The sequence below is a fragment of the Apostichopus japonicus genome, chromosome 8 (assembly GCF_037975245.1).
Source record: "Apostichopus japonicus isolate 1M-3 chromosome 8, ASM3797524v1, whole genome shotgun sequence".
NCBI classification, from domain to species: Eukaryota; Metazoa; Echinodermata; class Holothuroidea; order Aspidochirotida; family Stichopodidae; genus Apostichopus; species Apostichopus japonicus.
Window position 1 is genome coordinate 34,686,154 of NC_092568.1, and position 20,361 is coordinate 34,706,514.

At 36.9% G+C, this 20,361-nt stretch overlaps 1 protein-coding gene across 1 annotated transcript; it reads right to left on the reverse strand.

Annotated features, from left to right (window-relative positions):
* Nucleotides 1-219: 219 nt before the first annotated feature.
* LOC139971736 (serine/threonine-protein phosphatase 2A regulatory subunit B'' subunit gamma-like) lies at nt 220-18,426 on the reverse strand. The gene is made up of 11 exons (XM_071978451.1): nt 18,257-18,426; nt 16,100-16,236; nt 12,354-12,403; nt 11,656-11,823; nt 8,371-8,539; nt 7,612-7,744; nt 6,700-6,831; nt 5,334-5,470; nt 3,884-4,021; nt 3,286-3,413; nt 220-1,482 (listed from the first exon to the last, which is right to left on the reverse strand). The coding sequence occupies exons 1-11, from the start codon at nt 18,324-18,326 to the stop codon at nt 1,353-1,355; spliced, it is 1,392 nt and encodes a 463-aa protein (XP_071834552.1). The 5' UTR covers nt 18,327-18,426; the 3' UTR covers nt 220-1,352.
* Nucleotides 18,427-20,361: the final 1,935 nt, after the last annotated feature.

The window sequence follows — 20,361 nt, forward strand, 5'->3', positions numbered from 1 at the left end:
TATGTTTGATGCCGCTGAAAAAAATATATATATATTGCCACATTTATTCTTTCGTGGCATGTTTTTCGGCAATACTACTTCCTTGTAAATATCTAAAAGAAATAAATCTAATAAAATATGCATTGGTTTACTGTTTCCACACTGCATGGATAAATACAGGATATTAACAAAGCAATCGTATAAAGAAAAAAACGGGATCACAAAATACAACTTTCACAATTTGTATTTTGCTATGTTTATTTACATTTGACATCTGTACAAATTCATTTTATAATAACAGATACTTAAGTAGTAAAATGTATGTCTTTTTAATTCACATATTTAATAAACGCCATCCCACTAAAATAAAAGCAGATATGGTGATTCAGAAACAAATGTAATGAAACGCCTATACCCAGACAGTAAGATATGACTCAACCAATAAATGGAAACATTACCCACATAGAAGACAGGCATTGCTTCAAAATCGTGTATCTTAGATTTTTGTTGAGCCCTATCCAAAACGACTAGATATTTAAAGTTAAATCCATCAAAGCAGCCACCCCGCCCCCTCCCCCTCATGATATCACCAGACAACAGAGAAGAGATTAAGGTTGATCTTAAACATCTCACCCCAAGATACTTTGTTTTCCTTACAGCATTGCATAGCCTACACATTTACTACAGGAAAGTATTGAATATCAGACTATTAATAACAGGAGTTAGGACAAGAATCAATCTCAGCTATATAATTTCTCTCTTGCTTTATTAATTCTAGTGAATAATTGATATTAATCATGTTGCTTAAATTCAACTGCATCATCTGAGAAGTATCTCCAACCATGGAGGTAAAAACAGATGGTTTTTACTTAGTGGCCTACTTATATTGAGTCTGTCGATTGACGCTACCTCATGGGAATAGCAAGTGCCGGGTAAAATGCTGAGTGCATGCGTACAGTATTTTGTGCTAGATGAGCGGTGAGGACGAAACTGATCTTGCAGGCTAAAATGAAATATCAATTTGTGCCCAATTCCGAGGGAATAGACATGATTCAAAGATGTACCTGCTCCCATATGAAACAATAACAATTGGATATATCTGTGTTTACCTCCATGCTCCAACTAATGGGCACCAATGAGAAAAAAAGAAACACTCCTTCATCTTCCAGCCAGGTAACTTGACAACCCAACTTGACAATTTTTTTAAATGTAACTAGCTAAAATCAGCAAACATCAGTCAGCAAAAATTCTATGTGATCACAGGCTTTCATAGTCACATACATTGATGGAGTCTTCACTGAATTCTTAAACTGAAAGGCCATTTTCTTTCTGCTTCACTTTGTTATATAGTTCCTTCCAAAAGAGGTACAACATCAGAATTCACTGTTGTCATCCTGTACAACTTCCGAGCTGTTATTCTCCGCCATGAACACTTCTCTGTTCTCGTAAGTCCAGAATCCATTCAAGTCAATCAGAATACTGACCACCGTTTCTCCATGGTTACTAGAAAAGGAAGTTTATTAACCAAAACAATTAAACAAATGATTGAAAATGATTAAATGATGATTAAAAAGAATGTCTGAATATTTACATCTCTGTGAATACAATGACAACGTTTGTCTTTAGAATAGTCTATGTATATATAATTATTGTAATTTTTTTTTTTTGGTCAAGAAAAATGTGTTTGGTCTTCGATGGGTTATAACTGAGTTGCATATACGACACACCAACCAGTGTATCTTTAATGATCTTCTGAGGAAAATGTAAAAGTTACACTACCTGGTGGTTACTAACAAACGACGCTGATGACAATAAGTTTAACTTGATGCATGTGGCAAGAAACTTGAGAGTAAGTGAAAGAAATTATCACCATTTCTGAATTCTCCATTTCAACAATACCAATATCAATAAATTATGAAAGAAACAGTAATTTGGTTTCCTCTGATAATACTTTGTAGTAATATTTTAGATTATTTTTGAGCCAATTGCTCATACAGAAGGCCGATCATTAACTTTTCTGTATTGCACAAAAAATTCATGAAAATGTTTTGTTTTGGTATGCAAAATTTCACATATTTTGAATGTGAAAATAAACATACCTTTATATTAACAGGGGTCAAAAGGGGCAAACAGAATCTTACTAGAAAAGAACTAAACCAAATATTGGCCAATGATGGGAAGAATTGATAGTAAACCAGTCAAACTAACAGGTATAGGTCTTCATTATGGTAGATTCAGAAGGAAGCAGGAATGGTCATTGACAAAGAAACTGACCATCAGAGGAGCTTTGCTAAAATACTATCAACTTGGTTAGGTTGAGAGATATTACACTAAACTTGCTGGGCAGAGACAGGTAAGGAAGACGAGAGTAAGTACAAATTCTAAGGCATGGAATAATGTTCAAGGCAACATTGTAATTTTTTTCTTTCTGAAGTAACAACCCACGAAACACACTTTAGGTTTATTTCATTCCACAAAGACAACTCTAAACCAACAGATGTAATCATGTCTGACAACTGATGAGGTATAAACTGATGTAATCATGTCTGATAACTGATGTCTGATAACTGATGAGGTATAAACTGATGTAATCATGTCTGATAACTGATGTCTGATAACCGATGAGGTATAACCGGATGTCATCATGTCTGATAACCGATGAGGTAAAACCTGATGTAACCAGGTCTGATAACCGATGAGGTATAACCGGATGTCATCATGTCTGATAACCGATGAGGTAAAACCTGATGTAACCAGGTCTGAAAACTGATGAGGTATAACCGGATGTAATCAGGTCTGATAACTGATGAGGTATAACCGGATGTAATCATGTCTGATAACTGATGAGGTAAAACCTGATGTAATCATGTCTGATACCTGATGAGGTATAACCTGATGTTATCATGTCTGATAACTGATGAGGTATAACCGGATGTAATCATGTCTGATAACCGATGAGGTATAACCGGATGTAATCAGGTCTGATAACCGATGAAGTATAACTGGATGTAATCATATCTGATAACCGATGAGGTATAACCTGATGTAATCATGTCTGATAACCGATGAGGTAAAACCTGATGTAATCATGTCTGATAACCGATGAGGTATAACCGGATGTAATCAGGTCTGATAACCGATGAAGTATAACTGGATGTAATCATATCTGATAACCGATGAGGAAAAACCTGATGTAATCATGTCTGATAACTGATGAGGTATAACCGGATGTAATCATGTCTGATAACCGATGAGGTATAACCTGATGTAATCATGTTTGACAACCCCCCATGATAAATAACCAACCTTTGGATTAGGTCTTGTAAGGTGATGTGGAGAGGGTCCGAGGGTCTGACCATGTCAAATATTTCATCTTTCACATCAGCGAAGGATACCGGCTCCTGTCCGTGCTGCTGCATTTGAACTTGGATGGCCTTGTATTGAAAATGATAGAAAGTAATCATTCTGAAAAAAGTTAGGACTTACAACTGTGACAAATGCAAAGTACATATTTGGCAAAATGAGCATTTACAGATTTTCTCTCACTTCCTATTAATTTGATACAAAAAATTGTTCCCATGGCCATGTGCAATTAAATCAGTTCAGAAAAAAAATTAACCTTGTTATTTTCCTTTGAATTTACTAATTTTGAATACTAATGGAAGTGGTTACGATTCCTTGTGTACATCAAAACCCTCATACATCCTATAAATCTAGCCGAGGTCCTGGCACACTGCCCGGTAGTTATTTTGAGCCACTTTGAGTGCTCTTAAGGTCTTGGCAGTGGAACAAAATTGGAACTGTTAATTTGCATATCACCCTTAATTGTTATTAAGTGAAAACTCCGTTGTCGGAGATATTAATTCCAACTAGCACATTTTTTGGGAGAGTTTAAATGACTTACTCTAAAAAAGAAGTTGAGTGCAAAGACATTAAGGTAGCCTCTCTTCTGGACGTCCAGCAGACGGAAGAAATATTGGAGAGATTGTGGCTCCTTCCTGTTCTCCATGGCAAGAACAAAGTCAAGGTAGGTCTTGTAATCCTAAGAGGAGAACCGAGAAGCAAAGAATCAACGTACAGATGCTGGTTGTGATAAAGTAAAATAAAATAAGATCGCCTTATTCCGCCTCTCAACAGAGTCAGCCAATTTAATGAGATGAGTACATATGTGGTTTTCACACAGTACACACTAAGAAAAGCTTACTTAGATATAATTAGCAGAAATTAGATTTAGCAGTTAATGATAACAACAACTTCAGACCAAATTTTTTTTGTGCAAAGTAGACCAGGAGAGGCATTATATTTGCTATGAGAGTATATTATATGCATAGTCTAAGTGTAGAGTTTGTTTTGAAATGTGACAGAATTTTTCTAGGTACTAAACACTTATTGTGATATTTTGTGAAGAAAAAGCATTCCATACGTGTCCCTGTCTATTGTGTGTTTTTTTGATTCCTTATACTTGCCCCAACCCCTTCCCTTGCCCACAAACAAGAAGAGACCAATTGATAGTTACTGCCAGTCACAAATGACTGCTCCATGAACATGTAAAGTTTGTCTGACTCTGTAGGTACAGTAGTCATCGCATAACTAGAAGAATACAACTTCACAGACAAATGAGACACAGGGACAAGGATTGGAAACAGAAACAGCTTTGAGATGAGATTCATCACTTGGCAGACTCTAGTTCTGAAGATTAAAACACTGAGTAAGACCTTTAAACGAGACACAACACACACTTCCATCTTTAACTAATATGATAGAGACCTTTGTGTTAACAACTCCCTCCACCAGCTGAGATAATTCTTGCTTTATTTGGAAGGTTCCCTAGTATTAAGGTTATAAGCCTGGATTGCTATCTTTATGTAAATCTGTGATGTCATAGCACCACAAGGCACTGAAACCTTTTACTCCTCTTTATTCCTCCATCCATGTTTTCAATAAAATAACATTCACAGTGTTGACGAAAGCAAAGCCGACACGCGGTCACATAAAGAGCTTCCATATTTTAGATTTAACATTTGCAAATCCCATCTCTATGATGCTAAGTAGATGCCACAAAAAAAAAAAGAAGAGAAAACCATAAAATGCCTTTAAAAATATGTGGCTGGATGATGTCATATTTAGACTTGTTTAAGTCTTCAGCCTTGTTTTGGAACAATAAGCTTGTAATATCGCACTCCCCACTGGTAAAATAAAGTTTCTCCTAGCTGTTTTGAGATGATATTCATCTATATCTCTCCCCAATGATACAATGAAGTTTCTCTTAGTTGTTTTTGGTTGTTCATCAGGTTTATTGGAGTTCCGTGTCTTCTTAATCTTAATCCCACCCTTGCAATAACTACAAGTTTTACCATTTCACCGTCGTATGTGAGGCATTCCTGGAAAACTCGATCCAGAAACACGTCCGTCAGTGTGTTGGTGCCGTACTTTGATAATTCTTCCTTGCTGAGCATACCATTGTGATCCTTGTCAAGATTTAGATATTGACCTGTAAAGAATACATCAAAAAGGGAGAAGTTGCACAACTTTACGGTGATACACTCTAAGATGATCACAATTTTCTATATTAATCAAACAGTATAGAGGCTAACTGACTTCTCTCTACAAGAAGTCCTGCTAAGATCCAAACATCAGCCCCTCGTACTTACTTATATATTTACCTATGACAGGCATTTTACAATTTGTTAAGTGTTTTTCTCTTTCTTGATATATATCATATTCTCAGTATGAACTGGAAAGAACATAAATGTTACAGCATTGTAATAAATGATGGTATTGCAGTACTTTGTAATAATACTGATACACCTTGTACACGTTACACCATTTCAAACTCTATGACATCCTTCCAGCATTTTCCAATTGTATACATAGCATATTGTGGTGCTTTGCACTGGCCATTCAAATCTGGATTCAAGTCTGAGACGTGTAATGTATTGAAGGCAATCCGACTTCTGTTTAGTTTCACCTTTGGCCTTGATTCATTCCAAAAACATGCAACTTGAACATTTGCAGTGTCTGGTTATTTCAGGACAAAAAAATGAAACACATTTTCTACTGTACAGGCTAGACTTCCATCTAGGTTTCAAGTAACCACCCAGTTTGGGACAATGTTTTCTATACTGTAGTGTCATGTCCCGCTTCAGAGCACTCGTATTGTCAGTATGAGCAGTATGAATATAACGCTTTCTATCAGATCAAGGTTAGGAACTGTTTACACTGTCAATACCAGTGCTTTGAGAGCATGATATTAATGTGCGGTGTAGAGAGGTATTAGCATTAGGAAATTGTCCCAATTGGCTGAAGTAACCAGCAGGGTCACGAATATTCAACAGCATCAGATCACTCAAAGCAAGTCTTACTTTTGAAGTGTAATGGTACCTTTTGGTGTGGTTGATGGGAAAGTCTGTGTCATTGTGTGCAAATTATATTAGATTTTGCTAATTCATAGCAAAAGAGTGAATAAAATTGTTGCTAATAAGTAATGTGATTGTGGTGTACCTGCCAGCACAGAAAGGCATGTTTATTGTTGTCATGTTACTTTGCTTTGCGCATTTTTATGAAAGGTCGTTATCATATGATGAGCTCAGAAGTCTTGCCTTGTATAACTTTAGGCATGTCACAATGCACAACAAGTTCTCTTTAGACTTGCTTACACATCGTCAATGGGTATTTTTGGTTTTTAATATTTCAGTGTATAATCTAAGGACTTTGTCATACCATAGACCCTCAGAGCAGAGGGTGCAGAGAACCAGTTGGATTCCTGTGCATCTTTGGGAAGTTCTTCATCCCTCAGTTCTAAGAGATCATCGAGAAAGCTGCACGCTAAAATGTCCTGAATCTTGATTTTACCTGAAAATGAAACAAAACAAATGAAACAATTAACGGCTCAATTCATTGTTTAACAACATAAATTTGTTTTTATTGTTATCTGGAATAATCACATCTCCAACCGGTCACAAAGAAACGAGAAGATATGAAAGAATTCTCATCCACAGAGATATGGCAAGTTACATGTTCCTTGCTAGTGTAGACATTCATAGAAATCAGAGTTTCAAGATAGTTTCAAGTAGCAATCTGGTTTTTTGCTAAGCTTGTGTCTGCTTGGGCAACATTTTGAATTTTTGATCTCTTTTCTTTTACTGCACTGGATCAAATTGGCAGACTCATGTTGGTAGACACATGCTGAAAAAAACTGTTGCAGCAGACACTGATGAATGTAGCATGTCAGCTCCCATTTTGAATCATTATGATATAAATGATCTCCTCAAAATCAACACCCTCTGTATCACCGATGCACTCTAATACTTTTGTCCCTTGCCCAGCGTCCTCTCATCCCAAACACGTTCCACTCTTAATAATAATATTTGCTTTTTATAGAGCGCTTTATACCAGCGATAGGTCTCAAAGCGCTTTTCAGACGTTATATTACCCCTGGTCAATGATAACCTGTCCCAGAGACAATCCCTCCAGTCAGCAGCATTTATATACTGCGCCCAATGACAAGTTACCTCACAGATACCCATTTAACCCCTGGGGGAGAGAGGCCAATTGGCCACCACGCTCTCGCATCCATCTCTATCAAAAACAAAATTATGAAAGAAAAGACAGCCATCTTTTTGGATACTGTACCTGTTCTCATGGGATCGAGGAAAAAGAAGAACTTCCTCACGGCAGTGCAGACGTAGAAGGAATAGAAAGATTTCTCCAAACCGTCCAGCTGTGGCAGGGTTGGAATCAGCTCCAGAATGTAATTTTCGAGATCCTGCAAAAGAAACGAGAATACTGAAAACAATCTGCAACAAATGAAAATCACTATTTAATATCTAAAAAGTCATTGACTGTGCACATAACATCTCACGCCATTTAAATACAGCTCAAACTATATATCGCAGCTCCGCTTTCTGTTCAGGCGGATGCTCCAAATCTTGATAACCTATATTTACTGGTTGAAACTAAACATTCACACTTAGTCTAGCCTTAGTGTAGGTACAGACTTACAGTAGTATGACTTACACAATAAACTGATTATGGCTTTCTTTTGTATGCCAGTACTATTACTAGTGATTGGAACGAAGCAAAATTATACAGATGCACTATAAGCAAACTTAAAGCAGCATCAATGTGACATAAGATAGGAAGACACAAAATCGTCAAGCAGTTTTTCGTAGACTCATTTTAACGGAAGAATATTTTTCGATGAAGGCAGTAACTGCTAAGGAGGGACGAGACATTCACTTAAATATGTTCAAACCAGACTGTGTTTAAAAATGTGTGAAACAACAATTTGGAAATTTGGGAAGCAAAACTTCTACTGACATACTTACGTATACTGAACCAACTGTGAATGGTTTGATTACCCTAATTTGGAACGTCTTTTACAAAACTTACTGATTCCTTGAGGTACCCTTTGCCGTCAACATCGTAGAGACTGAGACCGATTCTAGTTTGGTGGAGCCAAACTTTCCTCATCACGTAGTTGAAGAAATGCATGATGGATATCCTCCCATAGGGGTCGTTTTGTAGGAGCTTTGAGAAGACTGTCGCTGAAAAGAATGGTCTGAAGAAAAGAAAAAAACACTGAAGCATTTATCTTGAAAGGTTAAAGAAAATAAAACAAAACACATATTGGTTTGATTGTAAATCGTTTTTGTAAGTAAGGAAGGCAGACAGCTTTAAAGCAGAATTCTGTGTTTTGTTGCCGTTTTCCACTTTTTTGACAAGTCCATCAAGTTTTTTACATTTATCAATCACAAAACAGCAAACTAAGATATAAGCCAAGTTTTTTCCCTGCCAAAAGTGTTAATTGGCGAGTAATTAGGACATTTGTAGATAATGACAAAAGTGTCTTCCGACAAATTACACATTTAATATTAATCGCATACAGTTCCCAAACCCACAAGTTTGAATTCAACCAATCAGAGATGCAGGTTTAGTTATGAGCCGTTGCTTCAAATAGATTCCAAATGTCGAGTTGGTAACTTGGTACAACCAGCGAGCTGGACTCTAACAGCTCCCTGGTACAACTGCCATAGACAATCTACACAAATCAAGCATGGTGTTGTATTACGTTTTGGCCAATGACGTTCATAGCTTTTAAATATTCATATTATGGGCGAGGTTTATTTGAATCCCAATGGAAAATATCTTCGAGAAAAATAAAGTTGAAAGTTGTAAATTTTTCGACTTTTACGCCACCATTTGAAGTAAGATTTGAATAAATAAGCTAGTTATGTATGTTGTTATGGCATCGTGGAATCAGTGAGGTTGAGAAAAACCATAGAAAAGGATGCAAAATGCTGCTTTAATACTATAACCAAAGAAAAAAAGAAAAATATTCCTCTTTGAGATTAGATGGATATCCCAAACAAAGATTGTTGAAATTTCTGTTGTTTGTAGGACCAAATGAATACAGCACTTCTTCGCACACAACGATAATTAGTGATAGATCATTAAATATCATTCAATTTTCACAAACTTATCATTTCAAGACATGTTTGTTACATATTTCAGGAGACACAAACCCATAATATCATCTTTACCTTAATGTCAAAGAAATGAAAAAAATAAAAAATCTCTCCCAAACAGCTAAGGAATATCTTGCATGGACCTAGTTTAAAGGTCATGTCTTGAGGTTGTCATTTTGAAGAAAAAAATTCTGAAATGTTCTCTTTGTTTTCTCACTTCATATTTTTAAAGTAGAATGTTATCAGTGTTTGACACTGAAACCAAGGCCAGTACTAGGTCATATTTACAAAATTCAACACTTTAGATTCAGCATACAGTGCAAAATTGACATAAACAATAAAATAAATAAAGAGAAATTGATGTACATGTGACTGGATGATGTCATAATTAGATTTGAATGTAGAGTAACATTATATCACCCTGTGATCTGTGATATCTTCTAAAAGAAATAAGATGGGGCATTCCTGACATTTCATAGAAGTTGTTAAGCATACTTTTCTCTTTCATACAGACAAATGATGAAGGTTGGAGTTGTACTATCTCCTTAAATTACATGCAAGCTCATGCAATTCATTTCATCTCTGGGAATTGGATGATCATGGTTTTTTTTTTTTGACAATGATTGAAATGCTAAGCTCCCTGGAAGATATATCTTATATCAAAATTTATTGCTGACTGACTTGAAATAACCTTATTTGGACCCAGTTACAAGACGAGTGTTAGCTCAGTGGTTAACGCCGGTGCCTTTCAATCATAAGGTCCCCGGTTCGAGTCACTCTCAGATTAACGTATGTCGTCCAGTTACAGAGTTGTTGACAATTGACAATTCATAATTACGGACGTTAAATATGAATGTAAGAGACTGACTTCGGTCAGCTTGCGGCTGATAAGCCAATGAGGCTTCTTCGCAAGTTCCTGCTTGCAGGAGGATCTAAAATACATACATACTAGTGTTTGCACGGGTTATCCGGGTACCCGGGAACCCGCCCGACGCAATACTACCCGGTTCCTAATTTATTACCCGAATCCTACGCAAAGTGTGATTTAAAAAAAAAAAATTTCAAACCTACGGTTAGGCAGATTTCCCATTGACTTATTGTGGTGTTAGGCTAATATATGTGGTCGACGATAACAGCATTAACGAAGGTACCCGCCCGACGCGATACTACCCGGTTCCTAATTTATAACTCGAATCCTACGCAAAGTGTGATTTAAAAAAAAAATGCAAACCGATGGTTAGGCAGATTTCCCATTGACTTAGTGTGGTGTTAGGCTACCATGTGGTTGAAGATAACAGCAATAACGAAAGTATTCCATGGATATCTTATAACTGCGTCACAATTTCAGCTAATAAAAAATGGCTATGCTAGATTACCCCATTGACTTAGTGTGGTGTTAGGCAACCATGTGGTCGAACGTAACAGCAATAATGAATGTTTTCCATGGATATCTTATAACTGCGTCACAATTTCAGCGAATAAACAGATGGTTAGGCTTAGCTAGATTTCTCATGCATTGACTTAGTGTGGTGTTAGGCTACTATGTGGAAGAAATTATTATTTATTCATTCGTTTATTTCATAGAAGGAAAGGCTGATAAGGAATTTTACGACATGTTTATGGATTATAGACGGGATAACTAAAAAATAATAATCGAAAGTGGCTTTTTACTTATCGTGTATTCCAAATGCGATCAAATTGCGCGAATCGCGTAATCTCGCGGCTAATGCGAACCCTGGGCCTGCATAATAGATAGTAGTAGTAGTAACAACTGAGCTAAAGGGATATTTTATGGTCTGATCCAATAGACGTGGAGAGCAAGCATAAGCAGCGGCGGCAGTGCGATCTTAACAACATTACTACTAATTAGTAGCATGGAGGTAAAACAGAGTAATGTTAATTATATTAAGTAATTAACAAGTTTATGACAGAAAAAAAGCAAAAAGAAATTATTGAGGAAGGTTTTATACCTTACCTTACACATACGTTTTTGAGCATGAAAACATTGTCAGTAAAGAATATAATTCATTTACTATAGCATCCAATATGTAATTTCTTGAAAATCGTGATACACGAGGGTAAACAATTTTTTTCCCGGGTACCCGGATACCCGACGGGTGACGGCTCTCGGGTACCCGGTTCCCGATTTTTGGACCCGTGTAAACACTAATACATACATACATACATACAATAGCCAGAATATACTTACTTGCATTTTGTTCCTGATGCTGCTGCCACCTTCAAGAAGTCTTCATAGTTGATCATTTGGTCTTCACCGACTAAAGGTGGTGTGTGGTGTTTGTCTAATAGATACCAGAGGTTTTGCAGTTCTTCATTATCAAGCAGCTCTCTGCTTCTTCTCTGCAAAAACACAGCCCTGTGTGGAAGACAAAATTGACCTGCATAGAATTCAATGGGTTCAACAACAACAACAAAAATCAAGATTGAGACCTGTAAAATGAAGTGCAGATTGGAAGATTTGAATTGTATCAAACTCTGACAAGCTGTTTTCCTTACCATATAAATTCACTGCAGTTATGGTGGCATACATTTAGCTGAAAGTTGGCTACAAGTTTTGTTTACATCACAAATGTGGACATCAAGGCCAACAAGCTACAGTATGTTCATACAGTAATAGAACATGCAGATAAGCAAGGCATCGCATTATGTTAGCACCATTACTATATTCAGGAAAAAAAGTTCTTATTAAGAAAAGAAATTTTCAGCTATTATTCTTGTGCTATGTTTCTGTATCTATTTTTCAGAACTTAAATACACTTGAAGAAACCCAGCTGTTTTACAGTAAGTACCCTGAATTATATAAGCATGCTCGACTTACTGAAAGGTTCATATTACAAATATAATACTCTTTTAGCTTTGACGAAAAAAGAAGATCATGCGTCTTACCTTGATTCCTCTCTCAATTTCTGTAATAGGACTTCATCTTCTCCCGGAAGCTGCAAGAGCAAAGGTTCACTAGTCAATAATTTAATCTGTAATGAATAAACTGAACAGCTGGTACAGGTAACGTAACTTTAAGGCTGGTACAGGTAGCATAACTGAACGGCTGGTACAGGTAACCTAACCTAATAGCTGTTACAGGTAACGTAACTGAACAGCTGGTACAGGTAACGTAACTGAACAGTGAACAGCTGGTACAGGTAATGTAACTGAACAGCTGGTACAGGTAACGTAACTGAACAGCTGGTACAGGTAACGTAACTGAACAGCTGGTACAGGTAACATTACTGAACAGCTGGTACAGGTAACGTAACTGAACAGCTGGTACAGGTTACGTAACTGAACAGCTGACAGTACGGGTAACCTAACCTAACAGCTGGTACAGGTAACATAACTGAATAGCTGGTAAAGGTAGCTTACGGTAACTGAACAGCTGGTACAGGTTACATAACTGAACAGCTGACCGTACGGGTAACCTAACCTAACAGCTGATACAGGTAACATAACTGAACAGCTGGTACAGGTAACATAACTGAACAGCTGGTACCACTTAACATAACTGAATAGCTGGTACAGGTAGCGTAACTGAACAGCTCTTACAGGTTAACATAACTGAACAGCTGGTACAGGTAACGTAACTGAACAGCTGGTACAGGTAGCGTAACTGAACAGCTGGTACAGGTAACGTAACCTAACAGCTGGTACAGGTAACATAACTGAACAGCTGGTACTGTACAGGTAATGTTACTGAACAGCTGGTACAGGTAACGTAGCTGAACAGCTGGTACAGGTATCGTAACTGAACAGCTGGTACAGGTAACGTAACTGAACAGCTGGTACAGGTAACCTAACTGAACAGCTGGTACAGGTAACGTAAATGAACAGCTGGTACAGGTAACGTAACTGAACAGCTGGTACAGGTAACGTAACTGAACAGCTGGTACAGGTAACGTAACTGAACAGCTGGTACAGGTAACGTAAGTGAACAGCTGGTACAGGTATCGTAACCAAACAGCTGGTACAGGTAACCTAACTGAACAGCTGGTACAGGTAACGTAAATGAACAGCTGGTACAGGTAACGTAACTGAACAGCTGGTTAGTGTTCAACCGATTAACCTAATCGGAATCGGAATCGGTACGAATATTGCATAATCGGAACATAATCGGAATCGGTAAAAATTACGTGGAATACCAGTTATGTGATACCGATTATTCAAAAACATATGGAAGGTGAAAATATCATTATTCAAAAACATATGGGAGTTGAAAATATCAACTGATGTATTAGGTTTGTTCTTTTACTACGAAATATTAAAATAAGATATCCTCTATACGTCTTTCACAGTGTATACTTTCATCAAATTAAGCTGCCAGGGTCGCCGATTTTGCTTCCCTCGTGGTTAGTGACTTCATATTTCTTGGCACAGTAAGCATAGCAGCAATACCAATTTCGCGAATTAACGAATGTGCTGGACAGGGTAGGAAATAAGCGGGGGCGATGGGCGATTCGCCCTCGCAAGTGCTAAAAAGACCTCCTTAAAGCACAATTACGAGTGCGAAAAAGAAAAAAGAAATATAAGAAAATCGCCCTCGTTATATCAGGTGTCTGTGTAAAATTAATTGTGACATGCGTTTGCTTTAGCTAGGAATTGCAGTTGCAGCGCGAATCGCGCAAACAGTTTTCACATCTCGCATCAAATTTGAAGCAGTGCGAGAGGGTCGCGCACAATCACCGGGAATTTCCCGTGGCAAATTACGGCCTGCACGAAGCAATTTCAGTACCAGCGAAAATAACCTAAAATCCTCACAAATCTCCGACCACATGGTAGCCTTACTTCACACTAAGTCAACTGCATGGAAATCTAACCTTGCCATCTGTTTATTCGCTCCAGTTGTGTCGCAAATAAAAAATAAAAATATCCACGGAAACTGCAATCTTCGACCACATGTTAGCCTAACAACCACACTAAGTCAATGGGAAATGTAGCCTAACCATCAGTTTGCAAAAAAAAAAAAAAAAAAAATGCGTAGCTTAGTTTACAACTTTCAATTTGCTGGAAATCGGCATTTGTTTGGAAGGTACTGTAAGTGATATGTCTTAAAGAGGGAATGTTATATTTTATATTGGAGTAGTTTCTAGTTGTTATTATTTCTTTACATCAATCTGGTATAACATTTTAGAGTAATTTTAAACAAGATACGATGATAAAATTTGCTTTTCAGTTTGATTGGCCTAAGCTTACATTTTCTAATTGAACCTGAATGGAGTTAAATAGGTAACGAATAGGTATGTTTAACTTCAAATTCGTAACATTTCTATTTGTCCTTAAACGGTATAATACTGAAAATAAGTACAAAATAATGTCGGAATGAAGGCAATATGTCATTAAAATTTACACTTTGGTAAAGATTGAAGATGGATGGTTTGTCTGAGATACTTTTTGAGATCGATATTTTGAGTAACTATTCTTAGCCCATTTCAAGCCATTAACAGGTGACATTCCCGTCGAGGTGGTTAGGCCATTCCCTTAGCACAGTGCTGACTAGGTAGGATGTCATATTTCCGTATTTTGGAAATTTAAAAAAAAAAAAAAACTTTTTTTTTTCTTTCCGAGAAACTCCAGAGGTAATTTGGTTTATACAAAATGATAGCCTACCTTAGAGCATTGTATAACAACGAAGCAAAAGGAAACAGGGGAAAATCACAACAATAATTGTTTCTGTCAAACTTTATTGCCGATTTCGTATAAACGGGATATTTTCTCATTTTCAAATAATCGGAATCGGAATCGGAATCGGTACGATTATGAAAAAAATAATCGGTAATCGGTATTTTCTGTTATGCATAATCGGTTGAACACTACAGCTGGTACAGGTAACGTAACTGAACAGCTGGTACAGGTAACGTAAATGAACAGCTGGTACAGGTAACGTAACTGAACAGCTGGTACAGGTAACGTAACTGAACAGCTGGTACAGGTAACATTAGTGAACAGCTGGTACAGGTATCGTAACCAAACAGCTGGTACAGGTTAACGTAACTGAACTAACTACAGGTAACGTAAGACCCAGCACAGGAGGGTACCCATAACTAATCACATGCAACTACGTGCACAATCCAGGTCATTTTTTCTAAATACTGTAAGATCTAAGAATTTAAGTTGTAATGTACAGTACAGCTAAACTTCTCCTTTGAACATATCTCAGTAGATTATAAGAAATAGATACTTCCTAGGTTAAAAGTTTTGGGTCACAAAATAATTAATATTTCATGCTACATGCAGCAGACCAATATCAAGCTAATACTTTATCGATTTCAAAAAAATACAGAACACTGGCTGGAAAATTGTTAATAAATATCATAATAACAATAAGAAGAAGAACAACAACAACAACATTAATAATAACAATAATGTTATGAAGAACAAAGAATACATGATTGAAAGTTCATTAATACACAGTGATCAATGCTTCACATCCTGACTGATTACCTAACTTCAAATTCTAGTTCAAGATCTGAATAGGTGTTGTATTTTCAGCTCACTACAGACATAGCATACACTTACTGTGTCATCAAATGTCACTTAGCTAATGCAGTGTCCACCATGATGTTCTTAGCCATTGGCTGGGAGGCAAACACCTGTGCTTCCTTACTAGATGCAATTGACCACTTTCTCCTTTTTCATCTTACCTTGTAATAAAACTTTGGTATGACACCGTAGCTTTGGTCGTTACCAGAAGTATCTGGTCGTTTCATCTCTACGTAACGTCTGGTAAATATTTCCATCTCCTTGGCCTTCTTGGTCTCTTCATCTTCTGTAGAAAATGCTGAAAACAATTTAATTCTGTGAACTACAATAGCACAAGAACTGATAGTTTGCACATTGCTATGGTTCAGCAGTATATAGTACAGCAGCTGCCTCTTTTCAAGGAAAAATGTCCTCATGGTCAAAGTAATTTAAAAGAAAAGCTTGTCACATGATGTATTTCTTTTTCTCAGCCCTTCTTCATGATGTAAAGTAGCCAAAAACTAGTTGTGGTCATTGCAGATGGTTTATAGTGAATTTTGATGCACATAAAGAATGATTTCTTCTCACAAAGGGGTTTGTACAAATGACAGGATTGTGCTACCATTTAAGTGTTGGTAATTCTAAAGAATCCACACATACTGTATTTTGATTTTTAAACCATTGCAATTGCAATGAAGATTGGAGCTCTCTGTGTTCATATTTCATCTTGATGAATCCTGTATGCAAAACTTCCGATTCAGGAATTATACATGATTTGTTCTGAATTATATAAATGACTAAAATGTTTGTGTACAACCGTATAGTTTCACAGTATAGCTCTTAAATACTAAATAGCCAGGTAAATTTGATAATTTTAATGTCTAAACCTATGCACAAGTCCAGGAGGACGGAATAATGCAGGATATACAGTAGGTACTGTACAAAGTTGATGTCAGTGAGTAAACTTGTATGAGTTGTATTTACACCTACTGTACTGTACTGTCAGCAACTACACAAATTCCATATTGTACAGTACAGTATTTCAATATATACGCATATCCTGGCTACTGTATATACACAAGAATGACAATGCTGGTTGAAATTTCTTAAAAAATCTATCAAAATCAAACTAAAGCAGAGCTGAAAATTAAGATTTATTATAGGAAGAAAACTGCAAAGCCTGCAAACTGATGGCAACACACCTAAAACATTTGCAAAGTTTTCCATGTTGTGTATTACGCTTCAAATTTAATACCCGATGGTTATTTATATAAGCAGAATCTAGTTATGAAAGATAATTTTGGTTCTGCATACAAGTGTTTCCATGTACAGTATGCCATAATCATAATGCAAGTATAGTCTAGGGCTAGGCAGTATTGCTAGTGCTATAGGCCAGAAGCAAGTTATATCTTGCCATTTTTCAAATATGCAGTTTCAGCTGCCAGGTATATAACATATTGCATTTTTGCCTCAAAGAGACACTACTTAAATTTACAGGTAGTAATGATATAGTTCAAAGAGAAGGTTTGAAGCTGGCATACCAAGCAGTTAGAATTTACATCATCAAAGCTTGGTGAACAAATTAACCATTTATTGACAGCCAAGTGCTCACTTACCATGCACCAGTTCATATATGAACTGCACATCAGGAAAATCATTGGTTAGTCTCTGTTAATAATAATAACTGTTATTTATATAGCGCAGGTATCCAGAGCACAAGGCAATGTTCAAATGCGCTCCCATAAAAAGGGTCTAACTGTGATATTTCTCAAAAAGGATAGTTTTTAACTGTTTTTTGGGGATCCGTCTTACTGGATGGAGAAATAGGTGCCTCTTGTTTGGCTATGAGATTGTTCCACAGTCGTGGGGCCATCACGGAGAAAGCTCGCCCGCCAGTTGAATATGATATCATATGGATTTGAGAAGGAACAAGCCGTTTTGACACAAAGCTCAGTTGGGCAGTTTTTATGTTAGGCCTAGGATGATTTACTGCCTAGTCTCATTCCTCATCCGATGAGGAATGAGACTAGGCAGTAAATCTGGCCAATTGTTGAATATGAAGTCTGGCTCTGAGATCAGAACGAAATTTCTGTGTCCGCGTTAGCGTTACGGAGTTATGGTAGCTAAGGCCATGTCAGCTTCAAACGGTCCCTTAATTACTGTAACTGTAAGGCAAACTTCAGGAACGCCTGTGGATAACCTATTTGAATGCTTCCCACTTGTAAGCAGTGTGTCTCTCTTGCACGTCGCACATCCCCTCCCTGTGTTGGTACAGTTAGGAAAGCCAAATCATTTAAGTGGTGTAAGGTATCCCTTTTAAATTATGCCACTAGACTTACCTTTTTCTTTTCCTTCATTGAAATTCTTCAGCATTTGCTTCAAGTCTTGTAGAGCACGGCTTTCTGCCATTCACAATAACCACGCTTAAGCAAAACTGACGTTTTTGTTGGAAGTACTTTGACAATTACGTTGGCTTTTGTCGGCTTTACGTAACCAGATACAATTAATAAATAATGGCCGTTGGGCCTGCTAGTCATGTTCCTTTCCAGTAATATCACATGGGCGGCCATAGGAGAATAAATATTTTTGAGGTAATGAGTTATCATCATAAGAAATTGCAGTATAATTGCACGGAATGTTGGCATATTATCTAAGTTGAAATATTATCTATCGGAAAACATACTCAGAACACTATACCAGACCCTGATTGTCCCGCATCTCACTTATTGTTCCATTATTTGGTCTGCTACATACAACACCAACCTTAACAATCTTATAATACTCCAAAAGGCAGCCATTCGCCACATAACACACTCAGCCCCACGTGAGCACACCAGACCCCTATTTAAGAAACTCAACTTACTAAAATTGCACGATCTCATTAATTGCATTATTTTCATTATTTTTATTGCATTATTTTCCTACGATTGCATTATTTTCCTACGAGACCTGGAATGGATTACTACCAGCTGCCTTTGACTATTTTTTAACCAGTAACAGAGAAGTACATAATCATAACACGAGGCATGCTAATCATGCCCACTATAATCTCTGCAATACCACCATTGGAACTTTAAGCCTACAAAACCGTGCAACAAAAACATGGAATCTTCTAACGAACGATTTAAAGAGTAAAAAATCAGTCGCATCCTTTAAGAAGTGGTTTTGTAAGGAAATAATAGCTAGTTACTGACTAAAAGTAAATTATACCTGTATATATTTACTATATATATATTGAACATTTAATTTGTACTTATATTTATGTATATGTATTTATACATATATATTTTTTTTTTCTTTTTCTTTTCTTCTCTTTCTTCACGGAGTCTTCCACATTGTTAAGCTTTTAAGCTTTATGGAAGACTTCCCCCACTTTGTACTTTTGTGGCAAAACAAATAAATAAATAAGTACGGTAGGTAGAATGATGTCATGCGACATTTACTGAAGCCGCTCTTCCAACTGGTGGCGCTTTGCTTGTATACGGCAAGAAAGTACCGGCGCGTAATACAAACACTACGTCTTTGACATAACTAAAGTGATAAAGTTGACATAAATTACTCGAAATAGAGTCATCGTGTGGCGCATTTGGGTGCCAAAATCGTCAAAAGTGTGGCAGTGGACTGCAGTCTCACAGGTAGGCCCAATTCTTAGGAAGCGATAGTCGAAGCAATTACATAGGAATCTAATTACTTTACTAGTGTCGTATGCTCAGCTGCTGTATTTTTATTCCCTGGAACCTGTATATAGTTAGTCTAGACACCTAGACCGACTACGGGTTCGAAATGACTAAAGCCTAATTACAAAACTTATCACCACTTCAGTTTACTTAAAACTGTATCCCTAACGATAGATACACAAGCCAGAATAACATTGGATGACGGTTATGATGTTCTGGTCTCATCACTAACAACTTAATACTGGGAAAATAGGCTTAGCCTAACTTAGGCCTATGTACGTAGCCTTGCCCTTGGTTTAACTTAAGTTAGCCCAGGCCATAACTTAAGCCTAGAATATTTCAGTCTATTAACATATCCAGAATTTAAAAATATTCAAACACTGTTAATTTGACAAAATGGCATAAGCAGTATAGGCCTAGCCAGTAATCTGAGTTTTGAGGTAGACCAAAGCCTACTCAGCCTAGCCAGGTATGTTCTAGAATCTAGACAATAACTCTACAGGCTATTTACCTAAATTTACCATGATTTTAAAGCTTAATGAGATATACACTGTCCATGTTCGGACGAAGCTTTTGCTAACATCTCATCCTTTGATGACTGTGACTGAATATAGACATGCATCAAACTTTATGCACTCTCACTTCCTAAGGTGGAATCTGTTAACCTGCATTAACTGCTACCCACTTTGCAACATTACCATTAAACTGAGCGGAACTGCATACACAAACTAACATTTCACAAAAGTAGGTTTGCGTGGGAAGGGGGA

What these genes read in the sequence shown, in the direction of transcription:
- LOC139971736 (XM_071978451.1), bottom strand. Translation starts at nt 18,326, where the DNA reads ATGGCAGAAAGCCGTGCTCTACAAGACTTGAAGCAAATGCTGAAGAAT. An exon ending in CAATGAAGGAAAAGAAAAAG is followed by an intron (nt 16,237 to 18,256) that starts GTAAGTCTAGTG and finishes AATTGTTTTCAG; the next exon opens with CATTTTCTACAGAAGATGAA. An exon ending in CTCTGCTCTGAGGGTCTATG is followed by an intron (nt 5,471 to 6,699) that starts GTATGACAAAGT and finishes TATTCTTTACAG; the next exon opens with GTCAATATCTAAATCTTGAC.